This window comes from Myotis myotis, unplaced genomic scaffold (assembly GCF_014108235.1).
Source record: "Myotis myotis isolate mMyoMyo1 unplaced genomic scaffold, mMyoMyo1.p scaffold_m19_p_2, whole genome shotgun sequence".
Classification (NCBI taxonomy): domain Eukaryota; kingdom Metazoa; phylum Chordata; class Mammalia; order Chiroptera; family Vespertilionidae; genus Myotis; species Myotis myotis.
Window position 1 is genome coordinate 27032792 of NW_023416324.1, and position 12829 is coordinate 27045620.

Consider the following 12829-nt stretch of genomic DNA (forward strand, 5'->3'; position numbering starts at 1 on the left):
GAATGCGGGTCAGGCAGGCTGGCAGGTTTGGAGGCGGGAAGGTGGGGTTCTCAACAGAGAAGGAGGTGAGGCCGTGGTCTGGCTCCTCCACGGCTGACACACACAGCTCTGGAAGGAGTCACCAGGCCCCCTTAGCCCCTTCTGGTCCTGTTTTCACAGATTCTGCCTGAGAATCCAGCTTTCCCTGTGGCCTTCCCAGGGGAAGGATGTCACCCCCACTTCCGCGCACACACACAGCGTGGGAGATAGAGGGCACATCCTCCCTTCTCTCCTCCCAAACCATTACTTTTTCTCCTCAGGACAAAGAAAACTCAGAACTCAAGTACTTGGCATAGTACTTGGCACAGCACACATGTTCAATCAATGTTTGTTTTTAAAAAACAAGCTAGCAGATAAAGACAGTCTGGAGGCTGGTTCCGGAGGCTCTGTGAGCTCAGCCGGGGAAATGCCCCGAAACGCCAGACTAGCCAGGCCATCGCGGGCAGCTCACTGCGGAAGTGTGTGCGGATTCATGCTCGACGCTGACCGCTGACCTCTCAACAGATCATCCTGCCTGACTTTGATGAAATAAATAGTGTCTTTGAGTGCAAACAAACACACAAACACACTAACTAACCCTGCCCTTTTCGGTCAGTCCATTCAGCTATGCCACCCGATGGGCTTCTCTGTCCTGACTGTTGCCATCACCCTTGGGTAAAGGGAAGCTTCGTCTGGGTCTTGCAATTTGGCGTCTTCAAACTCAAGAGAGAGTCATGTCTGGCCCTCTCCGCTCACCACTGTTAGAACCACAGCTCAGACCTGTCGGAGCTCCCCTGCCCTGCCTTTGGAGGGGTGTGAGAGGCGGAAGACAGTATTCTCTCCTCAACCTCCACGGCATCGACCGTGTGAAACTGCTCCCTCTAGTGGACAGTCATTCCATCTGCATTCTCTATATTCCGAGTGACAGGAAGACTATTTTGAAGGGCCTGGAGAAAAAGAATAATTCATTTATTTAGCAGACATTTCTTGGGCACGTGCTATGAGTTGGGCATTTTTGAAATTATTTTGAGATGCAGAGTTTCACTGTGCCCACATGCGCACACATCAAATAAAAAAGGCAGTGATAAAGGTTCACGCTCTGCCTGCCACAGCGGTCCTTGTCATGAAATAAATGCAGAGGGCCCGATATGGGAAGAAGCCGAGCCAGTTCCAACTCAGGAGGGCTTCATCAGCATAAATTAAGCTAAGCCACTTTTCATAAATTTATTCAACAAACTTCTACTGAGTACCCATTATGTCCTAGGCCCCCGGCTGGAAAAGGAGATGAGTCAGGCCCAGCCCCTGCCTGAGGTTGCTCACAGGTCTGGGAGCGAAAGGCACATAGGCAAGTGGTCACTAAAGGTGTGCATGCGCAGCACTCCCACCCCCTGCCCTCCTTCCTTCAACAAAAGTGGACGGAAGCCCTAGCCGGTTTGGCTCGGTGGATAGAGCGTCGGCCTGCGGACTGAAAGGTCCCAGGTTCGATTCCGGTCAAGGGCATGTACCTTGGTTGCGGGCACATCCCCAGTAGGGGGTGTGCAGGAGGCAGCTGATCGATGTTTCTCTCTCATCGATGTTTCCAACTCTCTATCTCTCTCCCTTCCTCTCTGTAAAAAATCAATAAAATATATTAAAAAAAAAAGTGGACGGAAGACCTAACGTATGCTGGGGACTACGGGGAGGACATAAGGACAAAAAGGATGACAGTTGCACTGAAATTGTGCAGGCTATGTAAAGGGCAGTGACCATTCTGGAGATAACTGCACCAATGGAGGGAGGTTCTAGAGGGAGGAGGGCTAAGGGTGGTACTAAGGAAGGAGGGCTGCATTTGGGCAGGGGCTGAAGGCAGGTCGGGGAAGACCTCAGAGCGGAAATGCTTAAGCTGCGAAGTGGTGGCTGAGTGGGAGTGGTCACACTGCCATGGGGAAGTGGGTTGGGGGAGGGAGGTCTCGCTGTCACCCACTTCGGTCTCCTCGGGGCTGTTTGATTAAGCTTCTTAACATTAAGCTGCCAGGTCACTCCCTTCCGATGCCAGCGACAACCTTCTGACCTTTACTTAGGTGCCTCTACCACTCTACCCCCTCAACTGGCAACTGCTCCCCAGCTAGGAGAATGCTCCAGCTGGAAATCAATTTCAACACAGCATTATTTCTCAACACACAAGGCCCACGTACCCACACATCCCTGCAGGGGTCAAACAAGTACAAAACTGACAGTGCCGCTGAAGGAAAAACACACCTGACATGCTTTCCACATTGCCTCCAAAAAATGATTGATATTGAACGTAAGCCTTCAGACCTTTGCTGATCTTTCTGAGACTCTCACTTGCACGCCTGAACCTGAGAACCTGCCTGCTACTCTGCCCCTCCCAGACGCCTAGGACCTGGGGCTCAGCCTGTCATTCTGGACACAGGAGTCCCGATATGCACGATGCCCAGAACTTTCCTCGCTGTCCTGGCCTCCTCGGCCCTGCCCATTCCCTCTTGCTTATGCCACCTCATTCTCCACACCCAGGCGTTCTGTCTTGTCCATTCTCTCTCTTTCTGGGGCCTGGTATTCAGCTAGATCAGTACGTTCCCATTTCGTTGTATGGACAATCCAAAAGGCTTCCCAACTGGCCTCCAGCCTCAAGTCTCCCTGTGGCTCTGGCCACCTGGCAGACCACACCCAGGCCTTCTTCCTGACACAGTGCTTTCCCTTGCCGTTCACCTGTTCATGGTCCACTTTTCAATGGCTCCATGCTGCCTACTGGAGAGAGTGCCCACTCTTCCATCTGGCACTCAGGTGCTCGGTAATCTGGTCCCAGCCTACCTTCCTAGGTCTTCCTAGACCAAGACCTCTACCACACCTCCACCAAATGGTCTACCTGTCACCCCCCACATACGCCTGCTTTTCCCCATGTCTAGGCCTTCATGTGTACCATTTCCTTTTCCGGAATGCCCTCCTCTGCTTCTGTCTACTTTCCTAAATCCTTCCCGTGCTCAAAGACTCACCTCAAACACCATTTTCTCTTGAACCCTCCTGTTGAAAACAGAATCTCCCTTCTCTGAATCGCTATAGGAACAGGGAAGGGAGTAACACCCTGCAGACACCTGCCATGTGCTACAGTTAAAAACACATGCTTTGGAGTCAGACAGATCTGGTTTGAATCTGGTTAGCTGGCTAACCTTGGAAAACATAATCTCTCTGTGCTTCAGTGCTTTAGCCTGAAAAACGTAAAAATACCTGCCCCCACCATTCATCCATCTGAATATTCAGACACCTAATACGTACTTGGCCCTGCATTCTTGTGGTTATTTTGAGAGTTCAATTAAATGACGCATGGAAGGTGGCTGGCACACAGGGGTACTCAGGAAATGAAGACTTACTAAGACTACCATTATCTAGCGTCGTTTCCTAGAAGAAGGACAGTGCTCAGGGTGATTTCTGTTTAGAGGGGAAGCGCCACCTAAGACTGGGAACCAGAGCCAGCTCTGGACCCCGGCAAATTCTAAACAACTGTGAAAGCACCATGTGGCTGATTCGAAGTACAGAAGGTGACTGTCATTTTCTGAATAACTTGCCCATCAATCCTGAATCAACATCTTCCGTCGGCCAAGGCTCTCCAGAACACTCGACAAGGCTCTTGTGAATAGGAGAGAACTTTTAAGAGCGAATGTGCCCAGCTCTCACTGCCACCTTCTGTGACGTGGGGCTGACCTGGCCGCCTCCCCTACCTTCATACTGGACTTCCAGGTGCATCGAGCGCAGCACGTTCAGCACGCAGTCCACGATGCTGGGGTGTGTGACTCCGATGATCGACTGGCAAGACAAAAAGGACAAGGCGGTTACTCTTTACATCTGGTCCATCTGGGAGGAATGAAAAGCAGCCTTCCAAATAGCTAGGCAGCCTGGCTGAATAGGGAGAGTGAGGGCAGTGGGCAGTCACTGGGCCTTGGCCCTTGAGAGGAGGGCAGGGCTGGGCAGCCAAGAATTGACTAGAATCTGCTGAGGTTGCCACTGAACCCTCCAGCTCAGGAGGCGTTCAGTCGAGGCTGGCTGGCCACCTGCTAGGGATGCAGGAGCAAGCTGGCTACCTTGGCTGAGGGGAGGGCGGGCACACGCCAGGGAGAGTGAGAAGATCCTAAATCTTCTTTCCCCGAGGAACCTCACCCAATTAGGGAACCCCACTTTTCTACGTCTTCAACCTCTACTGGTTCCTGCCCTTTAGCACTGAACAGCCTCAAGCTCGCCCAGACTGAGATGCCTGTCCATCCCCTCTGTCTTCTCTTGCTCTTTTCCCTTTACTCCCGAGCTTCCCAAGGAAAGCCTCCTCTTCATCCTCTGACAGGCTACTGCAAGTTAATTTTTCCTGCCATAGGACAGTGCTCTAACTCACCAATACTTTTCCTGCTGGGACCCTTTTTTGCTTCTCCCCGTACTTAACCTCTCTATTGTATTCAACCCATCGGATCATATCTTCCTTAGTGAATGAAGCTCTTTCTCCTTGATTATCACAGTCCTGTTTTTTCTTGTTTTCCTTTCATGGCTTTCATCATTTTTTTTTTTTTTAATTTGAGAGAAAGAGAGAGACGTCGATTTGTTGTTCCACTTATTTATGTATTCATTGGTTGATTCTTGTATGTGGCCTAACTGGGGATGGAACTAACAACCTTGGCATATCAAGAGGATGCTCTAAACAACTGAGCTATCCAGCCAGGGTTGTGTTTTTTTTTCAAAGAGGCAAAGAAGATGTCGAAAGAATAAGGACTCTGCCGTTCAAGAGAGTTGGATGTAAATGCCCACTTATGGTTTGGCTCAGTGGATAGAATGTCAGCATGTAGACTGAGGGGTCCCGGGTTTGATTCCGATCAAGGGCACTTGCCCAGGTTGCGGGCTTGATCCCCAGGTGGGGGACATGCAGGAGGCAGCTGATCAATGATTCTCTCTCATCATTGATGTTTCCATCTCTCTCTCCCTCTCCCTTCCTCTCTGAAATCAATAAAAATATATTAAAAAAAGAAATATTCTTAAAAAAATACCTATCACTTAGTGTGTGGCCTTGAATAAGTAAGAAGCACCCTCCTAAGTTCAGTTCCATCATCTTTAAAATGGGGATAATAGCCTGGCCAGTGTGGCTCAGTGGTTGAGCACTGACCCATGAACCAAGAGGTCACTGGTTTGATTCCTGGTCAGGACACATGCCCAGGTTGCAGGCTTGATCTCCAGTAGGGGGCGTGCAGGAGGCAGCTGACCAATGTTTCTCCATCAGTGTTTCTATCTCTCTATCTCTTTCCCTTCCTCTCTCTCTAAAATCAATAAAAACATATTTTATTTTATTTATTTTTAAAAATATATTTCTTTATTGATTTAAGAAAGGAAGGGAGAGGGAGGAAGAGATAGAAACACCAATGATGAGAATCATTGATTGGCTGCCTTCTGCACACCCCCCACTAGGGACCAAGCCCGCAGCCCGGGCATGTGCCCTTGGCCGGAATCAAACCCGGGACCCTTCAGTCCACAGGCCGATGCTCTATCCACTGACCAAACTGGCCAGGGCAATAAAAACATATTTTAAAATGGGGATAATACTATCTGCCTCCATCAGCTATTATGAAGACAAAAAGAGATAGTCTATGTGGGCTCCTAACACAGTGCCTGGCATGTAGGAGGCACTTAATAATGGGAGAGAGAGAGAGAGAGAGAGAGAGAGAGAGACCTCGATGTGAGAGAGAAACATCGATCGGTTGCCTTCCCGTACATGCCCCTGGGCCCTGACTGGGAATGGAATCCACAACCTTCCCATGTACTGGATGATGTTCCAACCAACCGAGCCACACCAGCCAGGGCTCTCTTCTCACTTTTTACATTTTACCTGGTGATCTTACTTACTTTCATGGTTTGTTATCACTTCTCTGCTCATGAAATTCAAACTGCTATCCTCACCTTGGATATCCCTCTGCAGCTTCAGCCTTTTATTTTCTACTGTCCAATGGGCATCTCTTCTAGATTCTGAACAGTGATTCCTCAATTGAGCTAGGAATCAGAATTACTTGGGAAGTTTACTAAGAAAAAGTTTTATTAAAGGCCGCCTGAGAGCCCGAACTGGTTTGGCTCAGTGGATAGAGCATCGGCCTGCGGACTGAAGGGTCCTGGGTTCGATTCCAGTCAAGGGCATGTACCTTGGTTGGGGGCACATCCCCAGTGGGGGGTGCGCAGGAGGCAGCTGATTGATGTTTCTCTCTCATCCAATGTTTCTAACTCTCTATTCCTCTCCCTTCCTCTCTGTAAAAAATCAATAAAATATATTTTTAAAGGCCGCCTGAGAGCTGTCAGATTATATGGGAGGGAGGCTCGGGATTAAGTATCTTTTAAACAAGTGACCTATCTATGTCTTCTGTAACCAGCTTGGCCTGCTCCTCAGATGGAGCCACCAAAGCTCATCACATTTATCGAGTCAAAACCTAACTCTTTTCAAATGAAATAGGTTTCCCCACTCGCTAGGTGGCACACAACTCCCTTGCTGTCTAAGTCCAAAGCGGGGTGTCATCTTTGACTCCTTTCCTTTTACTGCCCCAAGTCCCATGCATTCTGCCTCCAAAATGTCTGTCCAACCTGGTCACCTGTATTCCCACTGGCACAGTTCAGGCCTTATCATCTCTTTGACCCCTTAATTGTTCCTCTGCCTCCTGCCCATCCTAGAGCTGTTTTGAGAGCTTTTGACGGCTCCTCTCAAAACTATTCTTTGAGTCTCCAATTCCCTCCTGTGAGGCAGGGTGTCTTCCCGTGGCCACCATGCCCCAAATCTGACCATGCCCCAATTCCAGGGCACTGTCTGAGAGGAAGGCAGAGGCCAAGAAATAAAGGAGTCTCCCCAAGCACCCGAGATCTGGTCTCTTCACTTACACACTATCTACAAATGCACCGAGATTCCTTCCCTATCAAACTGACTCCTTTAATCTTTCCTACAGTCCTTTCATCATCCCTGTGGCTTGTCTCAAACACTTTTAAGTCTGCCAACATCTTTCTGATCCTTAAGTAAACAGGACAAATCACTCTGACGGGAGACGTGAACTCTCTGCCCGGCCTTGGCCTTCTAGAAGTAATGCTGATTGAACAGCACGCGTGCAGTGGGAGGCTGAGCTCCGTCTCTCATGCCTGCGTGGAGTGCGACCGTGGAAGGTAATTGTAAGGTCACGGCGTGTGAGTCAGAACCACAGGAGCATGCGGCCTGGGCTCACCTGGGCACTCCTGAGCGTCTGCAGGGCCAGCTGCTGAGCTTTCGGGGACACAGAGGGCAGTAACGTTATCAGGCCTTTGTACACCTGATTCTGGTACTTGGGATTACCGTGGACCAAAGAATCCAGCAGAACCTGCACTTCCTCCTGGGTCTCTTCTGACTTAGACTTTGCCAAAAATTCTGCTATGGATCGTACACCTGAGCAAAAAGGACAGGAAATGCTGAAATTGGAAGGGATTTGTGAAAACAATCCTCACTCAAGATTACATAACATTGGATGAAAGAAGGTGAAGGGATTAAGCAAAAAAACATATGTATAACACACAGACATAGACATCGGTGTGGTGACAGCCGGAGGGAAAGGGGGGTGGAGGGTAGCTGGAGGTGGGCAATGGTGGGGAAAACAGGGAGGGAAGGAGACTTTGCTTGGGGCGAGGGGCACACGATGCAGTGTGCAGATGGTGTTTTATTGACCTGTACACTTGAAACCTGTACCCCAATAAATTCTATTTTACAAAAGATTACACAACCTGAGGTAATAGGATTAAGATGTATTTAACCAAGCCCGTTCAATCAGAGCAAAGTTGAGGCTTAGCCTCATGTTGCATCACTGTCTTGTTCACCTCTGGCTATGTGGCTGGTTTCAGTATAGGCATCTCAGCTCACCAAAGTGTTCTAAATTTAAAATGGCTCTGCAAAATGCACAAATAAAAAACATGCATTTTGATGGCTATGTGATAACTAACATATACTTAGTGCTCGGCAATTTACAAAATATTTTCACAAATACTATGTCATTTAATCCTAGAAACGATATTGAGAGGGAGGTGTTAGTTCCATTTTACGGATAAATATCCTGAGGCTCAGAGAGGCCATGGGGGACACACAGAGAACTATGATTAAAGTGCAACGAGGGCTCTAGCTGGTTTGGCTCAGTGGATAGAGCGTAGGCTTGTGGACCAAAGGGTTCCGGGTTCGATTCCTTGGTTGCAGGCTCCTCCCTGGCCCAGGCCCTGGTCAGGGCTCGTGCAGGAGGCAACCGATCGATGTGCACACATCGATGTTTTTCTCTGTCTTTCCCTCTCTCTTACACTCTCCCTAAAAAAAAAAAAAAAATCAATGGAAAAATATCCTCAGGTGAGGTTTAACAACAACAACAACAAAGTGCAATGAAGGAAGTGCTTTGACAAAGGGATGCTTAGGGGACGGCATCTCCTTTACTCGCCTTAGTCAGAGCCCTTGATGGATCATACTGAAAATCCCGGATTATATACCTTTCTCACCACACTGTGAGCTCTTTGGCAGGGACTGTATTTTATTCATCTTCGTGTTCCCAGCACCTTAGCATATACCTAGCACTCATATCCAATGATTTTATTTCAATTTTATTTCTAGAGTTATTCATAACTCGGTTTCACAAAGGATTTTAGGCAATGGCTCAATAAATCTTTGTTGAATAGATGCATGTAAAAGGATATATTTAAAATGGAAAAAATGTTTCCAAAACCACAGCAGAAAGATTTGAGCAGATGATGAATCAGGAAAATCATAAATCTGGGTCTGGGGGTGGCGATATGCGTGGGAGCTAACGGAGTCCACTGGACAAAGTGCTTGCGGTGCAGCCGGTTCCGCGGCAGCTTTCCTGCGGGGGTGTGGGGCCTGCCCCCGCGTCACCCAGGCCCCGGGGCAGACGTGGGAGTTCGCCCTTGCCATATGCAGTACCCACCATAGCTTTCACAAATGAGCTCCTTGTACTTCCTGCCAGAGTTTGCAATAACCTGAAGTAGCTTGATGGATTCCTTCTTGTCCTCCTCTTTGATCTTCTCCATCCCCAGTGTTTCCAAGAGTGTTAGGGCGCCTCCAACCTCAAGAAATTCTATAAGGTACCGGTTACTGTCCAGAGGGACAGAAGAGTAGAAATAAGATACTTGTCAAGTTCCTTGGCCCTAACCTTTCTAAGGTCCTTTCTTCACATACTTTGCCCTCCTCTCCAGGAAATGCTCATGGGTAAAGTGACACAATAGTTGGGAAATTCTTCCTTTTGCATTTAGCAAGTTCAATACAATGAATATTTCTTGTGTTTGGTTTTCTAGCATCTGTTCTTTTTCTTGTAATAGCAGCTCAACTGCCCCTTGGGGAATCATCCCTCTACCCCTCATAAACCATGTGATTTTGGTAGGGTAAGCGGGTGACAGGGTATGTCATCCTTCTGACTGTAGCTATTGGTTTGGGGCCAGATGTGTGCCCTAAGGTGGTCCACTGAGGTTCAAAACCTGAGACTTTCTTGGGAACCTGTGGGAAAGATACACGTTCTTTTTGGTCTGTGGCTGAGCTACAAAGATGCATGTCTGGAGCTTCTGAGGATCACAGCACAAGGAGGCCTATGAATTCAGAGGCGAACAGGGCTGAGAAACGGAGAAAAAGAGAGGGAAAGACCAAGTACCAATGACATGTTTTGAACCCCTGGATCTAGTTAGGCCTCTGGGCTTTTCAGGTAAGTGAGTTAATAAATTCCCATTCTCCCTGGTCCAGTCTGAGTTGATTTTCTGTATTTCACGACCAAGGGGATGCTGACTAGTAAAGGGTCAATGGAGAACATGGATGGAGGAGCAACTAGAACAGGAGCACAGCTGGCACTACCCCTGGGTCCATCCTGGGGGCTACTAGGTACCCACAGATAACTACAAGCCCTGGTCCCATGTGGTGCGGATGCCAAGGACACCATGAGCTCGATATGCAACTGAGAACCCAGAATCTCTCCAGAACAGAACTTACCTGTTTACAGATGTTAAGAAGATGCCAATGGACTTTAAAACTTTCTCTAAGCTTGAGCCGGTCATATAGCTGAATGACAAGTTAAAGAGTGAATTTCAGGGTGGTTTCCCACACAGAAACCAGACCTTGTGTCTGATCACTGGCACCATCAATGACCTAGGATGACCCAGGATGACCTTTTCTCTGAGAAGGGCCACTAGGCTGAAGAAGGGGCGACACATGTGGGGTAGGGAGCGGGGGTGCTGGCAGGCATGTTCATGGTTCTCCAGGAAGCTCTCCTGGGACAGTTCAGCCACCGTGGCTCTGACAGGCTCTCTAGAGAGCACGGAGGCTCTGAGGAACAAAGGCTGCCTGGAGAAAGCCTCTCTGCCACCACCACTGCACCCTTGGGTCTCAGCAGGGTTCATTACTTTGCGCCTCATTTGTAGACTTCTCTAAAAACAATCAGCTTCATCATTAATTCCCAATTTTGTACTTGCTCAAAGCTTTACCCTGGAGGTCACTATCTTTATGAAGAATTGCATGTCGTCCTAATAAGAACAACAGGAGATAGCGGAAAAATTAAACTCTGATTTAAAACAACCTCGGTATTTAATGTTATTTTTAATGTGAGCCTTTGCAAAAAGCTTCATTGTAATAAAGCACCCAGAGCACGCATCAGCTTGGATACAAGGTATGAAATCAAACCACAACAGAAAAGGAACCAGTCAACAATTACTAGGCTCATCACACATCACAGGCTCTTAGAACACTTAAGAAATTAGCTGAAATTATTGCAGCTCATGGAGGATAACTGAGAGCTTCCAAGACTGATAAAGGCTAATGTCACGGGTTGGAGGTAATGGTGCTTTGTTGGGGGGGAGGGTGCGTGAGGCAAATTATCTCTGCTGCACCCTGGTTCCCAGGATGCCAATAGACGCAGAGACAGATTGGCTCATTAGGAAAGGCTCTTTACTACAGAAACCGTGTTTGCTCTTGCCTGTTGCCGCTAGAGCTGGGGGCCTGCCTATCAGCTTACACGGTAGTCCCTCCATTCCTACCTTGTCTGCCCCCTGCTCCCCTGAACCACAGCCCCCATTCCTGCCTCAGCGCATTTTCCCTCTTTTCTTCAGTTACCAGCTAGGCTGGCCAACTTTCATCACCTCCTGTTTCCTCTGTCCCAGGCAAGTCCTATGTTCACAGCCACTCACAGGCATGCTTGGTCCATTATTTCAGCAATTAGTTCCAGAAGTCTGCCACAATACCAGCGGTAGCAAACAAATGCCAAGCATTTGTTGTGTGCCAGGCACTGTGCTAATGACGTTGCTTGCATTGTCTCATTGAATGCTCACTGCACCCTGCAGTGGGTGCTATTAGTATTTCTTTCTTTCTTTTTTTAAAATATATTTTTATTGATTTCAGAGAGGGAGAGGGAGAGGGAGACATAGAAACATCAATGACAAGAATCATTGATCAGCTGCCTCCTGCATGCCCCACACTGGGGATGGAGCCTGCAACCCAGGCATGTGCCCTGACCAGGAATTAAACTGTGACCTCCTGGTTCATAGGTTGACGCTCAACCACTGAGCCACGCTGGCCAGGTGGTATTTCCATTCACATCATGAGCAAACAATCTCAGACAGGCTAATGACCGGCCCGAGGTCCCAGTGCTAACTGATGGAACCAGGATATGAACCTAGGCCAGTGATGGCGAACCTTTTGAGCTCGGCGTGTCAGCATTTTGAAAAACCCTAACTTAACTCTGGTGCCGTGTCACATATAGAAATTTTTTGATATTTGCAACCATAGTAAAACAGAGACTTATATTTTTGATATTTATTTTATATATTTAAATGCCATTTAACAAAGAAAAATCAACCAAAAAAATGAGTTCGCGTGTCCTCTCTGACACGCGTGTCACAGGTTCGCCATCACTGACCTAGGCAGTCTCACTCAGAGTCTGAGTTCTTACAGTCGGGCCTCCCTGCCTGTAGGCAGTGGAGGGAGTGGGGGTAGATTTCTCCTTGTTTAGTGTTAGAGGTGGAACTGAGGCTCTGCACTGTCCGCGGGGTGGGAGACACTGAAGTCGAGTGGGTGGCATGTGGGCTTTGGGCCAGACAGACCTGTCAAACCTTATCTCTGCCACTTACCAGTAAATTACTCAACTTTTTTTTTTTTTTTTAAATATATTTTTATTGATTTTTTACAGAGAGGAAGGGAGAGAGATAGAGAGTTAGAAACATCGATGAGAGAGAAACATCGATCAGCTGCCTCCTGCACATCTCCCACTGGGGATGTGCCCGCAACCCAAGTACATGCCCTAGACCGGAATCGAACCTGGGACCTTTCAGTCCGCAGGCCGACGCTCTATCCACTGAGCCAAACCGGTTTCGGCAATTACTCAACCTTTTAAAGGTTCATCTTTCTTATCTATAAAATGGGATAATACCAATCACTTAATAGGCTTGGTGTTAGGTTCAAATGCGATAATATTTGTACAGTACCTAACTTAGTGCCTAGAAAAAGACTCAATAAATGGCAACTAATAGTTTTGTCATTGTAATATACAAATCCTTAGTTTCACTCATATATTCTGGAAGTTCAAGGTTAAAAAAAGGGGTTTGAGCTCTAGCTGGTTTGGCTCAGTGGATAAAGCATCGGCCTGTAGACTGAAGGGTCCTGGATTCAATTCTGGTCATGGGCACATGCGCGGGTTGTGGGCTCAATCCCCAGTAGGGGGCATGCAGAAGGCAGCTGATCAATGATTCTCTCTCATCATTGATGTTTCTATCTCTCTCTCCCTCTCCCTTCCTCTCTGAAATCAATAAAAATCAGAAT

At 47.9% G+C, this 12829-nt stretch overlaps 1 protein-coding gene across 2 annotated transcripts in view; it reads right to left on the minus strand.

Moving 5' to 3' along the window:
* The window catches only part of ARMH1 (armadillo like helical domain containing 1), a 42086-nt gene that overhangs the window by 10827 nt on the left and 18430 nt on the right, over positions 1 to 12829 (minus strand). For both annotated transcript variants that reach the window (XM_036351324.1, XM_036351323.1), the window contains exons 4-7: positions 10013 to 10081; positions 8964 to 9130; positions 7239 to 7435; positions 3735 to 3819 (exon numbers count right to left, since the gene is read on the minus strand). In XM_036351324.1, the coding sequence (XP_036207217.1) occupies positions 3735 to 3819; positions 7239 to 7435; positions 8964 to 9130; positions 10013 to 10081 (518 nt within the window). The remainder of the gene's footprint in view (positions 1 to 3734; positions 3820 to 7238; positions 7436 to 8963; positions 9131 to 10012; positions 10082 to 12829) is intronic.